Source organism: Rutidosis leptorrhynchoides, chromosome 2 (genome assembly GCF_046630445.1).
Source record: "Rutidosis leptorrhynchoides isolate AG116_Rl617_1_P2 chromosome 2, CSIRO_AGI_Rlap_v1, whole genome shotgun sequence".
NCBI lineage: Eukaryota > Viridiplantae > Streptophyta > Magnoliopsida > Asterales > Asteraceae > Rutidosis > Rutidosis leptorrhynchoides.
The window spans coordinates 56,627,518-56,642,921 of NC_092334.1; the positions used below are offsets into that span (position 1 = coordinate 56,627,518).

At 32.1% G+C, this 15,404-nt stretch overlaps 1 protein-coding gene across 1 annotated transcript; it reads right to left on the reverse strand.

Annotated features, from left to right (window-relative positions):
• Positions 1 to 9,194: 9,194 nt before the first annotated feature.
• On the reverse strand, positions 9,195 to 14,999 carry LOC139887891 (putative 1-phosphatidylinositol-3-phosphate 5-kinase FAB1D). Its single transcript, XM_071870938.1, has 10 exons — positions 14,740 to 14,999; positions 14,269 to 14,407; positions 13,837 to 14,157; positions 13,387 to 13,722; positions 12,489 to 12,829; positions 10,905 to 11,433; positions 9,988 to 10,245; positions 9,603 to 9,883; positions 9,481 to 9,493; positions 9,195 to 9,377 (listed from the first exon to the last, which is right to left on the reverse strand). The coding sequence occupies exons 1-10, from the start codon at positions 14,997 to 14,999 to the stop codon at positions 9,195 to 9,197; spliced, it is 2,661 nt and encodes an 886-aa protein (XP_071727039.1).
• Positions 15,000 to 15,404: the final 405 nt, after the last annotated feature.

A 15,404-nucleotide genomic window follows, 5' to 3' on the forward strand; every position in this document is an offset into this window, starting at 1 on the left:
TCATCAATAATTGGAACCTCTTTGATTGTATTTTGTACTTTTGAGCTTTTTGGTCGTTTGCGTCTTCAATTCGTCGAATATGTCTTTTGTCTTCACCTTTTATTATTTAAACGAATATCACTTGTAAACAGAACAATTGCAACTAAAAGCTTGTCTTTCTTGAGGAATAATGCTATGAAATATATGTTCGTTTTTAGCATTATCAACGAACATTATAGATGAGATGAAAATATGAACATTTAGTAGAGACATTTTGTGATAAATGTTTTTATTTTGGCGGAAAAACGCTCGAAGAAGTAATATATAACAATTATCGTGTTTTTCGAGCATATTTTGAGGTTTTAGCTATTGGGGTTTAGATATTAGGGTTTAGATATTAGGGTTTAGAAATTTAGGGTTTAGGGCTTAGATTTAGTGTTTTGATTTAGGATTTAGATTGAGTTTTTAACACGAACGGTTTAGAGTTTAGGGTTTAGGGTTTAGGCTTTGGTATTTTGGGTTTATGGAATAAACCCAAAACACCAAACCCTAAACCCTAAACTCTAAATTGGGCTAAATTTTACTTCACAAAACATGGAAAAAAAACGTTCATATTCTTCACGAACAATATTATCTTGAATGTTATTTTTGTCGATCGTTTTTCCGCCTAAATAATAACATTCATCACGAAGTGTCTCTTCTAAATGTTCATATTTTCGTGTGATCTTGATGCCGAAAAAAAAAATTCAAAAAATACGAAAAAAAATAATAATTTTTGCTTCCCCCCGCTTCCCCCCGATTGGTTACTTCCCCATTGATCCTGCCCATATATATATATATATATATATATATATATATATATATATATATATATATATATATATATATATATATATATATATATATATATATATATATTATAACAAAAGCAATATTAGCTAAGCATTCTATAAAAGATTATCCATGTTTAAATTCTGACCTATAAATGAAAAAAATTCAATACTTTTTGACCGTTAGATTAACTTAATTATTTGCTAATGTATCACTTATTTAGAGAATTCGATCTCCACTACAATTCCCTAATTTAAATAAACCCTTTCCTAAATTAAATAAACCATATGCCTTTAATATTTATTAAAATCTATTATACATTACTAGAAATATATATACACATACTAGAAACCTATATTCATTCAAGGCTCCATGAAAACTCTCCAACAACCTATAATTTCCGGCGTATTCGGGGAAAAATTGTGCCTTTGCCAAGAAAGTAGTCTTCAGAGTATTTAGGTCCATAGACCCTTGTTACATGTTGCGCAACTCATTTCGCATCCTTGTTAATAGGCATAAAAGGTACGCTAGGATACACGAAACAAACTAAACAACTTCCTAAACAAAAAGCCATATTAGATTATTAGATCAATAACCACGATTGTCCACCATACATAAAATGAAATGATTCACATAGTTTGGAAGCTGAAGCTTGTTGAAAGGCCTTGAGCTTTATCCCCCCGCACCACCGAAGACCAACACGAGTACCGCATTAAACGTTGTTTATCTCGTTATTGTGATAATCGATTATTATCATCCAAATGTCACAGGTGGAAACAATTCCAGTATATAATTATTGTTATTCATATATAAAGTTAAAAAATGATTTTACATCATTCATGTGACTCCTTAAAATCTGTTATACAAACAAGTTACAACTCACTTAAATTAAATATCATTCCTTGTGTTGTTAGTCCAATAGTAATGACACACATCTCTTTATTAGATATTGGGAGTTCGATTCCCTGGTTAACAAGATTGCAAACAAGGATATCCCTTGATCTTGAATTTCACCCAAGGTCACCTTTCGCACATAGTTTTGTGGGCAGCAGGGAGGAGGGGTTTTACCGGCCATGTCCTCGGATTGGTTCGGGTTTCCTCCAGGGCAGTAGTTGGGACGGTTCATACAACTGCGGGAGATGATCGCGTGAGTTGTTAAGTCCTCAAGGGTAATCCCAAACTGATGTTCAAAAAAAAATATCAAATAAGTTATTGTCGTTCAACATCAAGTTCAATCGAAACCTTGAATCATTCAAATTTTGAATTATTAAGTGCTCAATCATTTTTTTATTAAACACATCCAGAGTTGTAAACGAGTCGAGTCGAGAACTCTACTAGAGTTAAGCTCGACTTGTATAAAAATTAAAGAGCTCGAGCTCGACTAGTTTCGAACTTAACATATTAAGCTCGAATTTATCTTGTTTAACATTATATAAGCTTGGCTTCACCTCGAGTTCAACAAGTACGTATGTATGTGTGTGTGTGTGTGTGTGTGTATATATATATATATATATATATATATATATATATATAGTGGTAGGATTAAGAGGGAAGTAACCAATCGGGGAGAAGCGGAGGGAAGCAAAATCTTTTTTTCTTTTTCGTTTTTTTGAAAAAACTTTATTCACGAACATTATAGATTGGATGAAAATATGAACATTTAATAAAGACACTTTGTGATAAATGTTTTTATTTTGGCGAGAAAACGCTCGAAGAACTAATATATAACAATTATCGTGTTTTTCGAGCGTATGTTGAGGTTTTAGATATTAGGGTTTAGATATTAGGGTTTAGATATTGGGGTTTATAGGGTTTAGATATTAGGGTTTAGAAATTTAGGGTTTAGGGTTTCGATTCAGGGTTTAGATTTAGGATTTAGATTGAGTTTTTTAACACGAACGGTTTAGAGTTTAGGTTTAGGGTTTAAGGTTTAGGGTTTGATGTTTTGGGTTTATGGGTTTAGATGTATGTATGCATGTATACTAAATCGGTTATGAAAATCATATTTGTTTTAGCACAAAAATGTAGATACAGATTACAAATCTAAATGCTTTAAAAATAGACAGATTATGTGACGACCCGGAAATTTTCGACTAATTTTAAACCAAACTCTCGATACGATTTAATATATTTTGACACGATAAACTAAGTCTGTTATCCGAAGTCTCAAAAATTTTGAACTGTTTTCTTGCATTCATTTAACTTCGACCATTCCCGACGATTCACGAACCATTAATTGTAAATAAATGTGTATACATACAAATAAAAATAGAAGTTGTTATATTATTATTATTACTAATATTATTTTTATCATTGATAAATATTTATAATATTATAACTAATATTATTAGTATCATTAATAATATTATTATTATCATTTTATTTTTATTATCATTATTAATCCCTATCCCTATTAAACTTATTAAGATCATGATTATTGTTATTATTAATATCATCATATTATTATTATTATTATTATTATTATTAATATTATTATTATTATTATTATTATTATTATTATTATTATTATTATTATTATTATTATTGATATAGTTAATATTATTATTTGTATTATTGTTAGTAATATATTTATTAATTATTAATATTTAGAAAATACACTAACAGATGATTTCCAAAACAATTTAATATCGATCAACTTATATATATATATATATATATATATATATATATATATATATATATATATATATATATATATATATATATATATATATATATATATATATATTTTGTCTCTAATATTATTATAAATGGAATCCAATCACAGACACAAACAAATTCTGTTATGCATCCATATCAGATTAAATTATTTTTCCCTTTATCCGTTTTAAGTCCTTTCTCCTTTCTAAACGTTCCTTCTGATTTCTCCTACGAGACAACCAAATGACCACAAATCATTCACAATACAAACCAAAATTAGTGAACATCTTCATTTGCTTTTATCTGCTTCCTGAATCGAATATTTTCTGTCAGATTAATATAACCTGTTGACAAGCAAATTAGTGAACTGTAAAGAGTATATATATATATATATATATATATATATATATATATATATATATATACATATACATATACACGTATACATAGAGCTATAGAGGATTACGAGTTTAGTTTGTTACACTTCATTGTAAATCTTTATTCCTTCTACAAATTGATGAGAAAATCAAACAGACAGATACAAAATTGTTAGCTGTCAATAACAGTTAAAGCGTACAAATCCGTTGCAAGTCACTATCTATTTCTGTTTTCTTATTTCCTTCTCCTATTCAAGATTCTTCGTCAATCTCAATTAAACACTACAAAACAGACAGACACAAAATCGTGGGATATTAATATCAAATGTAGTACGAATCTGTTAGCCATCATTTTCTACTTTCTATTCTTTTTCTTCTTGATTGATTCTTCTGGTCGACTGCTTCCAAACTATATAACAAAATCTGTTAGAAATAAATATCAAATAAGTGTACGAATTTGTTACACGTCGCGATCAATTCACATTACAAAACAAAATTTTGTTACATATCAAACAGTCAAATTTATTCAACTTGTATATATATTTTTTATATGTACCCGATTGATTCTTCTGTCGACCCAATCAAAGCTACGAAACAAACTGTAATCGAATCTTGTGCTGTATATATCGTACGAAGCTGTTACACTTCACTTTCTGCTTTATATATTTTTGTTTGTTCCTTCCTGGCTCGAATATATCTATCGAACTCTTCACTGCTATAAAACAATCCATCACTTTGCTCTTCTGTAAAAACCAACAACGAGAAACACAAACCACAACCGTTGAGAGCCGCCACCACCATCATGTAATCACCACCCTCTTTATCTCTTTAAACTACCACCTTTTATTTTTGGTTCCTGTTTCGAATTTCTGCTGCAACCGAGACTCCCAACACCACCCTTGATATCTCAAGCAAACCGCCACCACCTTCAATATCTAGACAACCACCATACACTAACACCACTTTTCTCTTTTTCTCTTTCTCTCACTATCTCTCTTTACTTTCGGTAACACCACCACCGAACCAAACAAATCCATTTGCAAAGCCTACAACATATGTTAGTCTATTTTAATAAGGTGATAGATAGATATTAAAGTTAATGGATGATATATACCATTATGGCGTATTATTTTTTTTTTTGCTTTGCCTTTGTGGCCGACACCATCACACACATAAACCCCACAATCCATTAGTGAATGCAATTTTAAAACAAGTTGTGGAGCCAGATAAGAAAAAGATACACGCTCTCATCCTATGGAAATGGGTACCGAATCATTTAAGTTCCACTTTATTTAACTTGGGTTTTAGATGGCCATGAGCCGTGAACATTTATATTACGGTTCCTATTCGTTATACACAACAAACACATATTACGGATCTTTTTGTTCCTTTAATGAAACTATAAATGATTAGGAATATGGAAGTGAAACGAGTGGTATAGGTACACACTTTAGAGTTTGGTAATCATGGATATTAGGAATTTTATATACAACGTTTTAAATAAAAGGGATATGCAAGTGGTGTATAATAGGAACTGGAATGGCCGACCAAGAGAATAAAATTTTATATTTTATGATGAAGTTTAAAAAGGAGACGAGCCTGCATATGTGGCGTTTCCATGCTGTTCGAAATTTCCAATTCAAAAGCCACCGGCATTTTTTTTTTGGGGTTTTCCTTTAGGCCATTAATTGCTAAAAGAAACATTATTTGAACAAAAAAAAAGAAAAACAAACATCATTTGAACTTTATTAGCAGACTCATTACCTCACTTGTTTTTCTTATTTTTTTTATCCTTTCAACTTTCAACCTTCAACCATGTTCTTCCAATTCGGTTCCCACTTTGATCAACCATATATTCATAAAAAAAGAGAGTCAAAAACTAGCCGACACACATTAATATATATAAGTATTAAAAACAACTTAATATGAATATAAAAAAAATAAAAATCAAACCTGATATGGCTGAACGTATAAATCAATTGATCACTATGATATGGATCTCATTATGATATGGATGTCGCCGATTAACATCAAAACGTATTCAGATCTGATAACAACAATTGAATGTTCCCATTAAATCAAATTAACAGAAATGGAATGAGAATAAGGGGATTTTTAATGCGGTTAATGGATATGACGGTTTTAAGTTTTTAAGATGAAATTGAACGATGAATGGGGATTACGGTTTCTAGTTTTTGAATTAGGGAAAAAAGGGTAACGGGGTAATTAGGTTCTGTAACCACCGATTGGAATCCTAAATGATGACATTAGCTATTTAAACAGATAAGATTAGAATTAAGAAAACAGATCAAAGGGCTGAGCTTTAACCTAATGATGTCATAATTACGTTCTTATTATAGATAAGAGAGATAACATTTAAGATAGACACAAGTATTGTTTTGTGGTTAATTGGTAATTGATTTTGGTGAATATGATTAGGGATAGCTCCTAAACATTTATCAGGTGAGTATATGTTCAAAAATCATTTGTTAGCTATTATGTTATGTATTTTTAATGCTATTGTATAGTAGTATTTTTTATGTTTATTCATTTGACATTAGTTTTCGTTTTTAAAGTAGTTTATATCATTCGTCGGAAAAAAGGCCTTTTTTTGGTCTCGCTCTAGGCCTTTAAATTCTCGGGACGGACCATGCGTACATCGTTACTTGAAGGCTCTGAAAAAAGATAAACAATCACAATGACCCCTTCGACCCGGTAACTCTAACCGAGATTGCTAAGTCGAGAGTAAGGGTTATTATTCTGTACTCAAATCAATTTTAGCTTGATCAACCGGGTATGCAGATGGTTCTAATTTTCTTTGCAGATTCGGATATCTGCAAATCTGCAATATGGAATATCCGGTATTTTTAATTTGGATATCGGATCAACTTTTCAAAATATTCGGATGTGCGACCCAAATATCCGAACTAGATAAATACTCCAGAGTCCAGTAGCGTAAAAATTATGGGCCTATTACTTTATATTTTTATTAGATTAGATAACGGGCCCTAATCTAAAGAGTAAGAGGAAGTACAGTTCCACTTCAGAACAAAAAGTCAAACCTAGATCTAACTTCATCTCAGAATAATAACCCTTACTCTCTTCATCTCATCCTCTTCTCTTCATCTCTTCTCTACCTACTCTGCGTCTCGCTGTTAATCAAAATAACTCGCTACCTTCTCTGCATCAATCTCTTGTTCTAGATCAAGATCTAGATCTAAATCTTCTGTATTTTTTGTTTTTGTTTTTTGTTTTACAACAAAAAATGAAATAACAAAAGGTATGCGAATGAGATAACGAAATCTTTAATAGATAGCATTTTTTTTTTTTTTTTTGTTTTTACAACAATTGATATAACGAAGATTTGCAAGGGCTGATGTCAAATTTTGGATATTTTTATGCTAGTTTAATTTTAGTTAACGGCGATAACGATGATATGCAAATCGAGGTTATGTTTCTGAAATCTCTCCTTGATCTATTTTTTTTATTTGTATTTATTTACTATTTACAACTGTTTTTGTTTTTCTTTCTATAGATCTAGATCTAAATCTTTAGTATTTTTTGTTCTTTGTTTTTCAACAATTTTGATCTAAATCTTTCGTATTTTTTTTTTGTTTTACAACGAACGAGGTGACGAAGATATGCATATGAAGGCTGATGTTAATTTTTGGTAACGATGATATGCAAATCAAGGTTATGTTTGTGACAATATCTCCATGTCAACGGTTTTATAATATTTAAGAGTTCTGAATATCCATTTTAAAATTGTTATATATATTTTTATATGATTTTGTTTTATACATCCGTGGGTTTATGATTTATTCTTTTTTTTTTTTTTACTCTCAGGTGAAAGAAATCTAAGATCAGTTGGATCGAACTTTCAAGTCTATTCCATAATTCTAAGTCGGATTCAACCCGTTGGTATTTTTTTGAGGTATTTAAGAATTATGGAATTTGAAAGGTTGAGATTTAAATGATGTTACAGGGCTTGTAGAAACAATTAAAATTTTAAACTTGACGGTGAAAAATGTGAAATTGGATAAAAGGATTTTAACATATGATTTTGGTGAGTTAAACAGATTCATCTGGACGTAATAAAGCTGATTTGATATAGTTGTGATAAAAATTCACTAAGTAAGAAAATGGTGTTAGTGATAAATTCGTGAAATAGATTAATTTATAAAGTATGAGCTGAAGTTTGATTATTAGCACATTGTTAAGTTGTTAAAATGATAATTGTTTAGGTGCTAAGTGCCGAGAAGGAAGCGGGTGTGGATTCCCAACTGCAGAATCATTTGGTGAGTATATAGATTTTAAATGGATAACCGGGTCATATGAAATCGGATTGCAATTATATAATAGATTTGATATGATCAAGCCGTTAACTGCGTTTATTGTTATTTCTTATTATTATTTATATTATATTTATACTTATATACATGTTATTTTATGATATGGTCGACTATATACTTATTTGCTTACTTAACGAGTCGGATATATGTAATAGTAGTAAGCTGTTTATAGGATGGATTAGCCTGGTGTAGAGATATGTGCTTACATGATATTTAGGAATTTAGTTGAGTGGTAGCCACTATTACTATTAGTCATTTTTAATTTTCGTAGAAGACAATTATGTTGTCGGTAGAAAGTAAGCTATATCCAGCTAAAGTTTTGTGTCATTTTGATTATTATGGGTTAATCATGATGTTAATGTTAATAAAGCTTTAAGTATGTGAAAGTATGCGAAGTACATGCGACTGTGTGAGACATGTACGTAATTGTGAGCTTATAGACTTGTTATGTGATTAAATAAATGTAAATGTATGAAGTATATGCTGTAAGTTGATAATCATGGCTGATTATTAGGGCTGGATCATGATTATTATTGTCGGGTTATGATCATGATCAGCCAGATCATGATCATTATTGTTGTTTACTATTTCCGTGTTGTGATCAGCCGGATCATGATCGCTATTGCAGGTTATTATTGTTGGGTCATGATCAGCCGGATTGTGATTGCTATTGCAGTTTGCTATTGCCGGGTCATGATCTTCCGGATCGTGATCGCTATTGCAGTTTATTATTGTCGGGTCATGATCATCTTGGTCATGATCATTATTGCAGTTTATTATTACCGGGTCATGACCATTATTGTAGTTTACTATCTCCTGGTTTTGATCAGCCTGATCATGATCAGTTATAATTGTTGGGTCATGATCCATGTGATCGCTATTGCAGGTTATTATTGTCTGGTCATGATCATTATCGGGTCATGACCATTATTGTTGTTTATTTCCGTTGTGTGATCAGCCGATCATGATCGCTATTGCAGTTATTATTGTTGGGTCATGATCCATCCGGATTGTGATCGCTATTGCAGTTTATTATTGTCGGGTCATGATCATCCGGATCGTGATCGCTATTGCAGTTTATTATTATCGGGTCATGATCAACCGGATCATGATCATTGTTGCAGCTTATTACCGCAGCATGATCATGTTCAAATTTGCAATTAATTATTGCAATCAGCTTCATATTCAGATACGAATATGACATTAAACTAACATAAATGAGGAAATTGTGAGTGTTAAATTCCAAAACTTTCTTCTGCCATCAAGTGCAAAATGCTCACACAGTATATGCATCTATATGCATTTTACCAAGAAATTCAAACAAAATTGTCTAGGACAACCTTCAGGATAGTAATAGGTTTATAGCTTTATTTTGATTTTGATTTCGAATCGAGAATCTCACAAGTCACAACAGAGCTTGCAACGCTTACCAGGTCTTTGAAAGCACCAGTCATTTGGAACAGAGAGAAAGTTGGTGTCGACGAACTTTCTGAGTCGTTTTTTGTATTCTTTTGGAGGAATTACGGTTGGTGATTGGCCCCTAGGAGCAACTAGAGACTTGTACTGGTTCTCAGCTTTCTTGTCCCAAGTATATTGTCTTAGATAATCAATTATGCCACAAACAAACTTCTTTTGCTCTGTATCCACTCCCACCAACAAGGAATAATCCATCACATCAATTGACTGAAACACAAAAAATATTAAAAAAGTACATGCAAGTTCCTTGAAAAAATAATTATACTAAACATGGTGTATGTATTAGTAATGCGTGTAATTGCCTGTCATACCTTAAGAAAGGCAGTGTCTCTCCGTATGGCCCGTTCCAAGATGTCCTTTGCTTTTGTAGTTACATATAAAGGGTTAGCATCCATGTCATTAACAAAATTTTGATCCAAGCCAACATCTCCTTGACCATCTGCAGCAGGTGCATTATAACGATTGTACAAGTTTCCTTTCAGGTCGTATTGTTTAGCAACATTCCTTCCGTACATAACATTCTCCATAATCATCAGATTACGTGTTTCCCTCCTTTCTTTATTCATCACCTGCAACCATTTATTTTATATAGATCTTGCATAATATATAGGATAACTTCAAAAAAGATAAGGTGTGGTCATTTCAACCCGTTAACCTATCAAAAGTTACATAATGCCTATTCATGGCAATTGAGACTCACTCTCAAATTTGGGTCAATCAAGCTTTCGGATCAATGCTCAAAGATCAAATTTGGGTCAATTAGATCAAGTTTTCGGGTCAATACTCTAAGATCAATAAATAGAAATAGGTCTAATGGATTTTGTGAATGTGTCAAATAGGTCGAGCATAATAAGTTTCATACGCCAAAAATTTATGAAGACACATTTATTATGTATATTAATAATACTTTTTATGCATATATAATAAATAATAATAACTATATTAATGTAGTGTGTGAAAAAAAATGATGTAACCCGTATGACCCAATTGACTTGTGACCTTACCTAAATCAATTCAACTTTACCCATTTAGACTTGTTTAAAAAAATTAACCCGTTTGACCTATGACTCATTTCAACCCACAACTATTTTGACCTATTACCCAAATCGACCCAACCTGACCGGTTTGCCAGGCATAATGAAGCCTAACACTATCATCTTTAAGAAAATCCATCCATCCATTCAGTTATAAAAAGAATGAACAAAAAAAGAAAAGAAAAATAAGGAACCTGATAAATGCCTAGTATTTTAGCCAGGCATGAATTCTTTCTAGAATTATAGGATTCGTTCAGATATTTGAAATATCTAGAACCAAATTTAATGAACGAAATAAACTCGGTGGTCTGGATTTCTTTAACAATAAACCGGCCATCAAGAGTCTTGGCAAAAAACGCTTTACTTTTCCCCCCTTTCGCGTCCCAATTCTCGCAACGTCTTAAGGAAGCAATAAAGTCTGATTCCGATAAACCACAAAATTGGTCACGAAGATCCAAGAAGTCTTCATGAAATAGAAGACCTACTGAATTTGATGTGCTCAAAGAAATCACTCGATCGGGTTGAGAAGAAGACTCAAAGGAATGAGCATCACATTTCATAGATTCCAACGCACGTGCAATCAGAGTACACACGTTATGTTCATCAGCATTTTCTCCCGTCAGTGATTCTACCATTGAATTGACCTTCCAAGGTGGCAAAGCCACTGAATAATCAACATTAGCTACTGTAGAGGATCTAAGAATTGCAACCTTAGATCCTAATCTGCAAATTTCACAAAATCGTGTTATCAGTCAAATAGTATCTAGGTTTCAAAGACGAGTCAACTAGTTACTTTTAATTACAAATGGCAAGGTCAGCATGGTCAATAGGATAATGTAATAAAGTAATAAATCGGCTACAAGGGAAACTGGTAGTCAATTAAGTATCAAGGTATATGTTTCTACTAAATTACAATTGTGTGGTCCATACTTGAAACTCCAATTGCTTACAGTAAAACCTGCAACATTAGAAGAGTGTTGTTTCAACCCACACAATTTACCACCTCAAATTTAACAATGATAACTTTTTTTCATATCCTTACTTATGACAACAACCAACAATCCACACACCTTATTTGGCCTGTTTCGCATTTAGGTAAAGCGAGGATTATGAATCTTCGCGCTTTGGTCCGGATTTAAATGGAATATAACTAGTTGACATAGTAAAGTAACATTATTGTTGTAGCAAAATATTTACATCTACAGTAACATAAAGAAAAAATAACGATAATACATAACAATAACATAACAGTTGAGATAATGTTACAACCTTACTTATTGTTTCAATATCAATAACATAACAGTTGGGATAATGTTACAACCTTACTTATTGTTTCAATATTATTATTGAAGGTTACTAAACATAAATCTTATAAACAGTAAGGTTCCTATAGATAATAAAATAATAAAATACAATTCCATACAAACTCAAGGTATTTACAATATCAGTATAAATAAATGAATATTTACAAAAACCGGTATAATAAAAAAGGGTACCACGTGGCTTGAACTTGCACCGGTAGTCGAAAGAACTTTTGACAGTATGATTTTGCCAGCTAGTCCAGAAATATACAGTGTATATAATAAATATAACGACAACAGAACAGGATCAACACAAGTATATATGATATGGACTAGATAAGAGTAATACTCTGTACTACTTAATAATAATATAATTACAGATAACATAACATGAATACGAATTAAACCTTTCACAAGTAATTAAACAGCAGCTCAAAAACAGACATACTGTAATAAGTAGGGGTTTGAAGGGAATACCCAAAAAAGTAGACCAAGTAGTTGGAGGAATGGTCACAAACACCAGAACCAGATAATGGTACTTGCCATGATGACTGGTTTGAGAATCCCAGTTCTAGAAACTTCCCAAATGATAAACTGCGTGCAGTATCTGAAAGTGATACACGTTTGCTAAACTTTAAACTTCCGGTTACACATTGGTCACAACCAGTCCACATCCAAAGATTTCCTTCATCTTGACCGGGCAATAGCATTTCTGGATGAAGACTCTTTACTTGAATTGTGATTTCCTTATTGTGATGTCTATAGCAATAAAGATGAGTTTCGGGTCCTTCATTACAGCTTCCACACGCAACCACGTTCTGCGTATATATAAGATCACAACTCATAACTTTTAGTGCCAATTAATTACAAGTTCATCAAGCAAGCATGCATAGCATCATAATGACACATGTGTTTGAAAATGGCTGGTCAGAGATATATGTAGATAATACCTACTGTCCAAAACATCAATATCAAGCTAATAAAGTTCAAACCCACCCTCCTAATTGAATGAAAGGACAAATGCTCAAACACTTATATAACATGTTCTAGCTTTCTGACTTGTTTAATTATTATGAAAGAAAACAAGGCTAAAAATAAAAAAGATGATGTTTGTGACTTCGGTGGGTGGTAGGCACAACTCAGTCAGTCTGATCGGCTTAAACCATGCGACAAACCACCTATTAGCTAAGCTTGTGACCGAGCCTACTATTTTTTTCTACTACTTAAAAAGTAATTGAGCAGGAAGAAACTTCTAATGAGTAATAACATGAAATGTATTAAGAAGGTGAGCTAAAACAAAGATACAAACAATAGCATAGCATTATATTATATTACAAGATAAAAAACAAAGATCATATCAAAGTAATGAAATAACCTGATGGAGTAAGTTATCCTTCAAAAAAATTCCAAGTGGAACATCAGAACGGCTATAGAATTTGATGCGGGAAATACTTTGTTGACAAGTTTTCCGTTTAATCACGTTAAATCTTGAGCTTAACACTAATAAAGTTTGAGTATCCAAAATCTCTTTGAGAACAAGTGGGTCGTATGACTCAATTTCATTGGGGGCAGCTGTAGCAGAGGTGGTTGCAACTTGATGATTAATATAGAAAGGAATTTCACATCTTAAATGATATGCAAGCATGGTTGCATACTCGAGAGCACATTTAACTCTCTCAAGTTCATTACTGTCGGATCCTTTTAGCAAAATCTGTTTAACAGTTAACATTTAAAGGGTCATTAACATTTAAATGAACAAGTTTTGTAGTAGTAGTAGTAGTAGTAGTACCAAACAAAGTAAACAACAATTAAAACTGAAACCAACCGTAACGCCCATTCCCGGGTCAAGATACAATGGAGGCTTGTTTGGCTGACTTCTACCAGCAGCATCTTCTTGAAGATTATACGATTCACACTGCATCAACTCTTGGACACTCTTTGAAGACAACATTGGTGAGCCAGTAAAACGAGCAACCATTTCCAATTGATGTTGTGTTACTTCCTTAACTAAAATCGCCCGTTTTTCAAGGATATACTTCTGAAATTCATCGGAAACTTTTCCCTCAACCATGATAACACTTGGATTCAGCTTTTCTATCATCTCGAAAACTGTCGTCTCGATAACATACCCTCCTTTATTTTCCTCCTGGTTTAGCATATATGGTAACAGTAAGTATTCATTATTAGATTCGCACATATAGTAATAGTAAGTGTTTCTTTATTAAATTAAACTAAATTCTAGGTTAAATAAAGAAACAATAAAATGCACCTGAAAAAAAGACAACCCCCAACATTCGAGGGAACCCTTGATCAATAGCAGCTTGGGTTTTATGAGGGTTTTTGGCATGTCCTCGTGAGCTACATACTCATCAAACACCAACCCTTTGATAACCTTACTGCAACATACCCAAACAAACCAAATATATATGAACATGAATGTAAATTGATATGAATTAAACATTAAAGAACAACAGACCTAATTTTTTTGAAAAGCAGTCAATTTATTTCTCAAACAATGTACAAAGATGAGCTCCCTAAAATCAGGAGCAAAAGTTCACGACAGATGCCAAGCTAGCATCGTTTCATATATCACACACTATACATTTACATTTGATTTAAATAACAAGAAGGATTATGAAACTAATTATGCCAATAAATAAATAAATAAATAAATAAATAAATAAATAAATAAATAAATAAATAAATAAATGTGATTTGAGACTACAACCTTTCTTCTGGCTTGCCACAACTAGATTTAATCATGAATTCTTTCCCCAATTTCAATAGTGAAGCAGCTTTCCTCGATAGCTCTGTAACAAATTCCACCCAAGAAGAATCAACACAGTTTTCTACAAGAGACTTCAGCTTTCCTCTCATAACCTCATCATTTTTATTATAAATTTCTCGTAGAAGATCTACATTAGAGAACTCTTGGTCTTCATCAGGTGAAAGTACACCATGGACAAATTTATCATAACGACGACTCATATCTTTAGAAAATGAGAAGAAAAATGCGATTCACGCAGCGTCGGCTTTAATATATGGTCACTCGTTGCACATTTGAGTTTTCTTAAAAACCTATTTGAGAATTGTAGTAGGTCTTGAAATGGAATTTGGGGAAGATCACACTGTACGGAGTATTAAAGTAATTTTTACTTTTGATATCTCATCTTTTCTGAAAGTAACAATTCACCCCCTTAATCTTTTTATTCAGTGATCCTTTATTGTGAATTAAAACAAATACTACATCCGTCCCACCACAAGTGTCCATATTTCCATTTTGGGATGTCCCATTTCAAGTGTCCACTTTGTATTTTAACCAATGAGAAGAGTTTATTCTGGAGAGAGAAGATTTTTTATTGGTGGAGAATGAAGTTAGTGAAATTTTCTAAA

Coding starts and splice junctions, on each gene's coding strand:
- LOC139887891 (XM_071870938.1), bottom strand. CDS start 14,999: ATGAGTCGTCGTTATGATAAATTTGTCCATGGTGTACTTTCACCTGAT. Junction 12,830..13,386: donor AGGATAACTTACTCCATCAG/GTTATTTCATTA, acceptor ATATATACGCAG/AACGTGGTTGCGTGTGGAAG. Junction 10,246..10,904: donor AAATACTAGGCATTTATCAG/GTTCCTTATTTT, acceptor AAATGGTTGCAG/GTGATGAATAAAGAAAGGAG.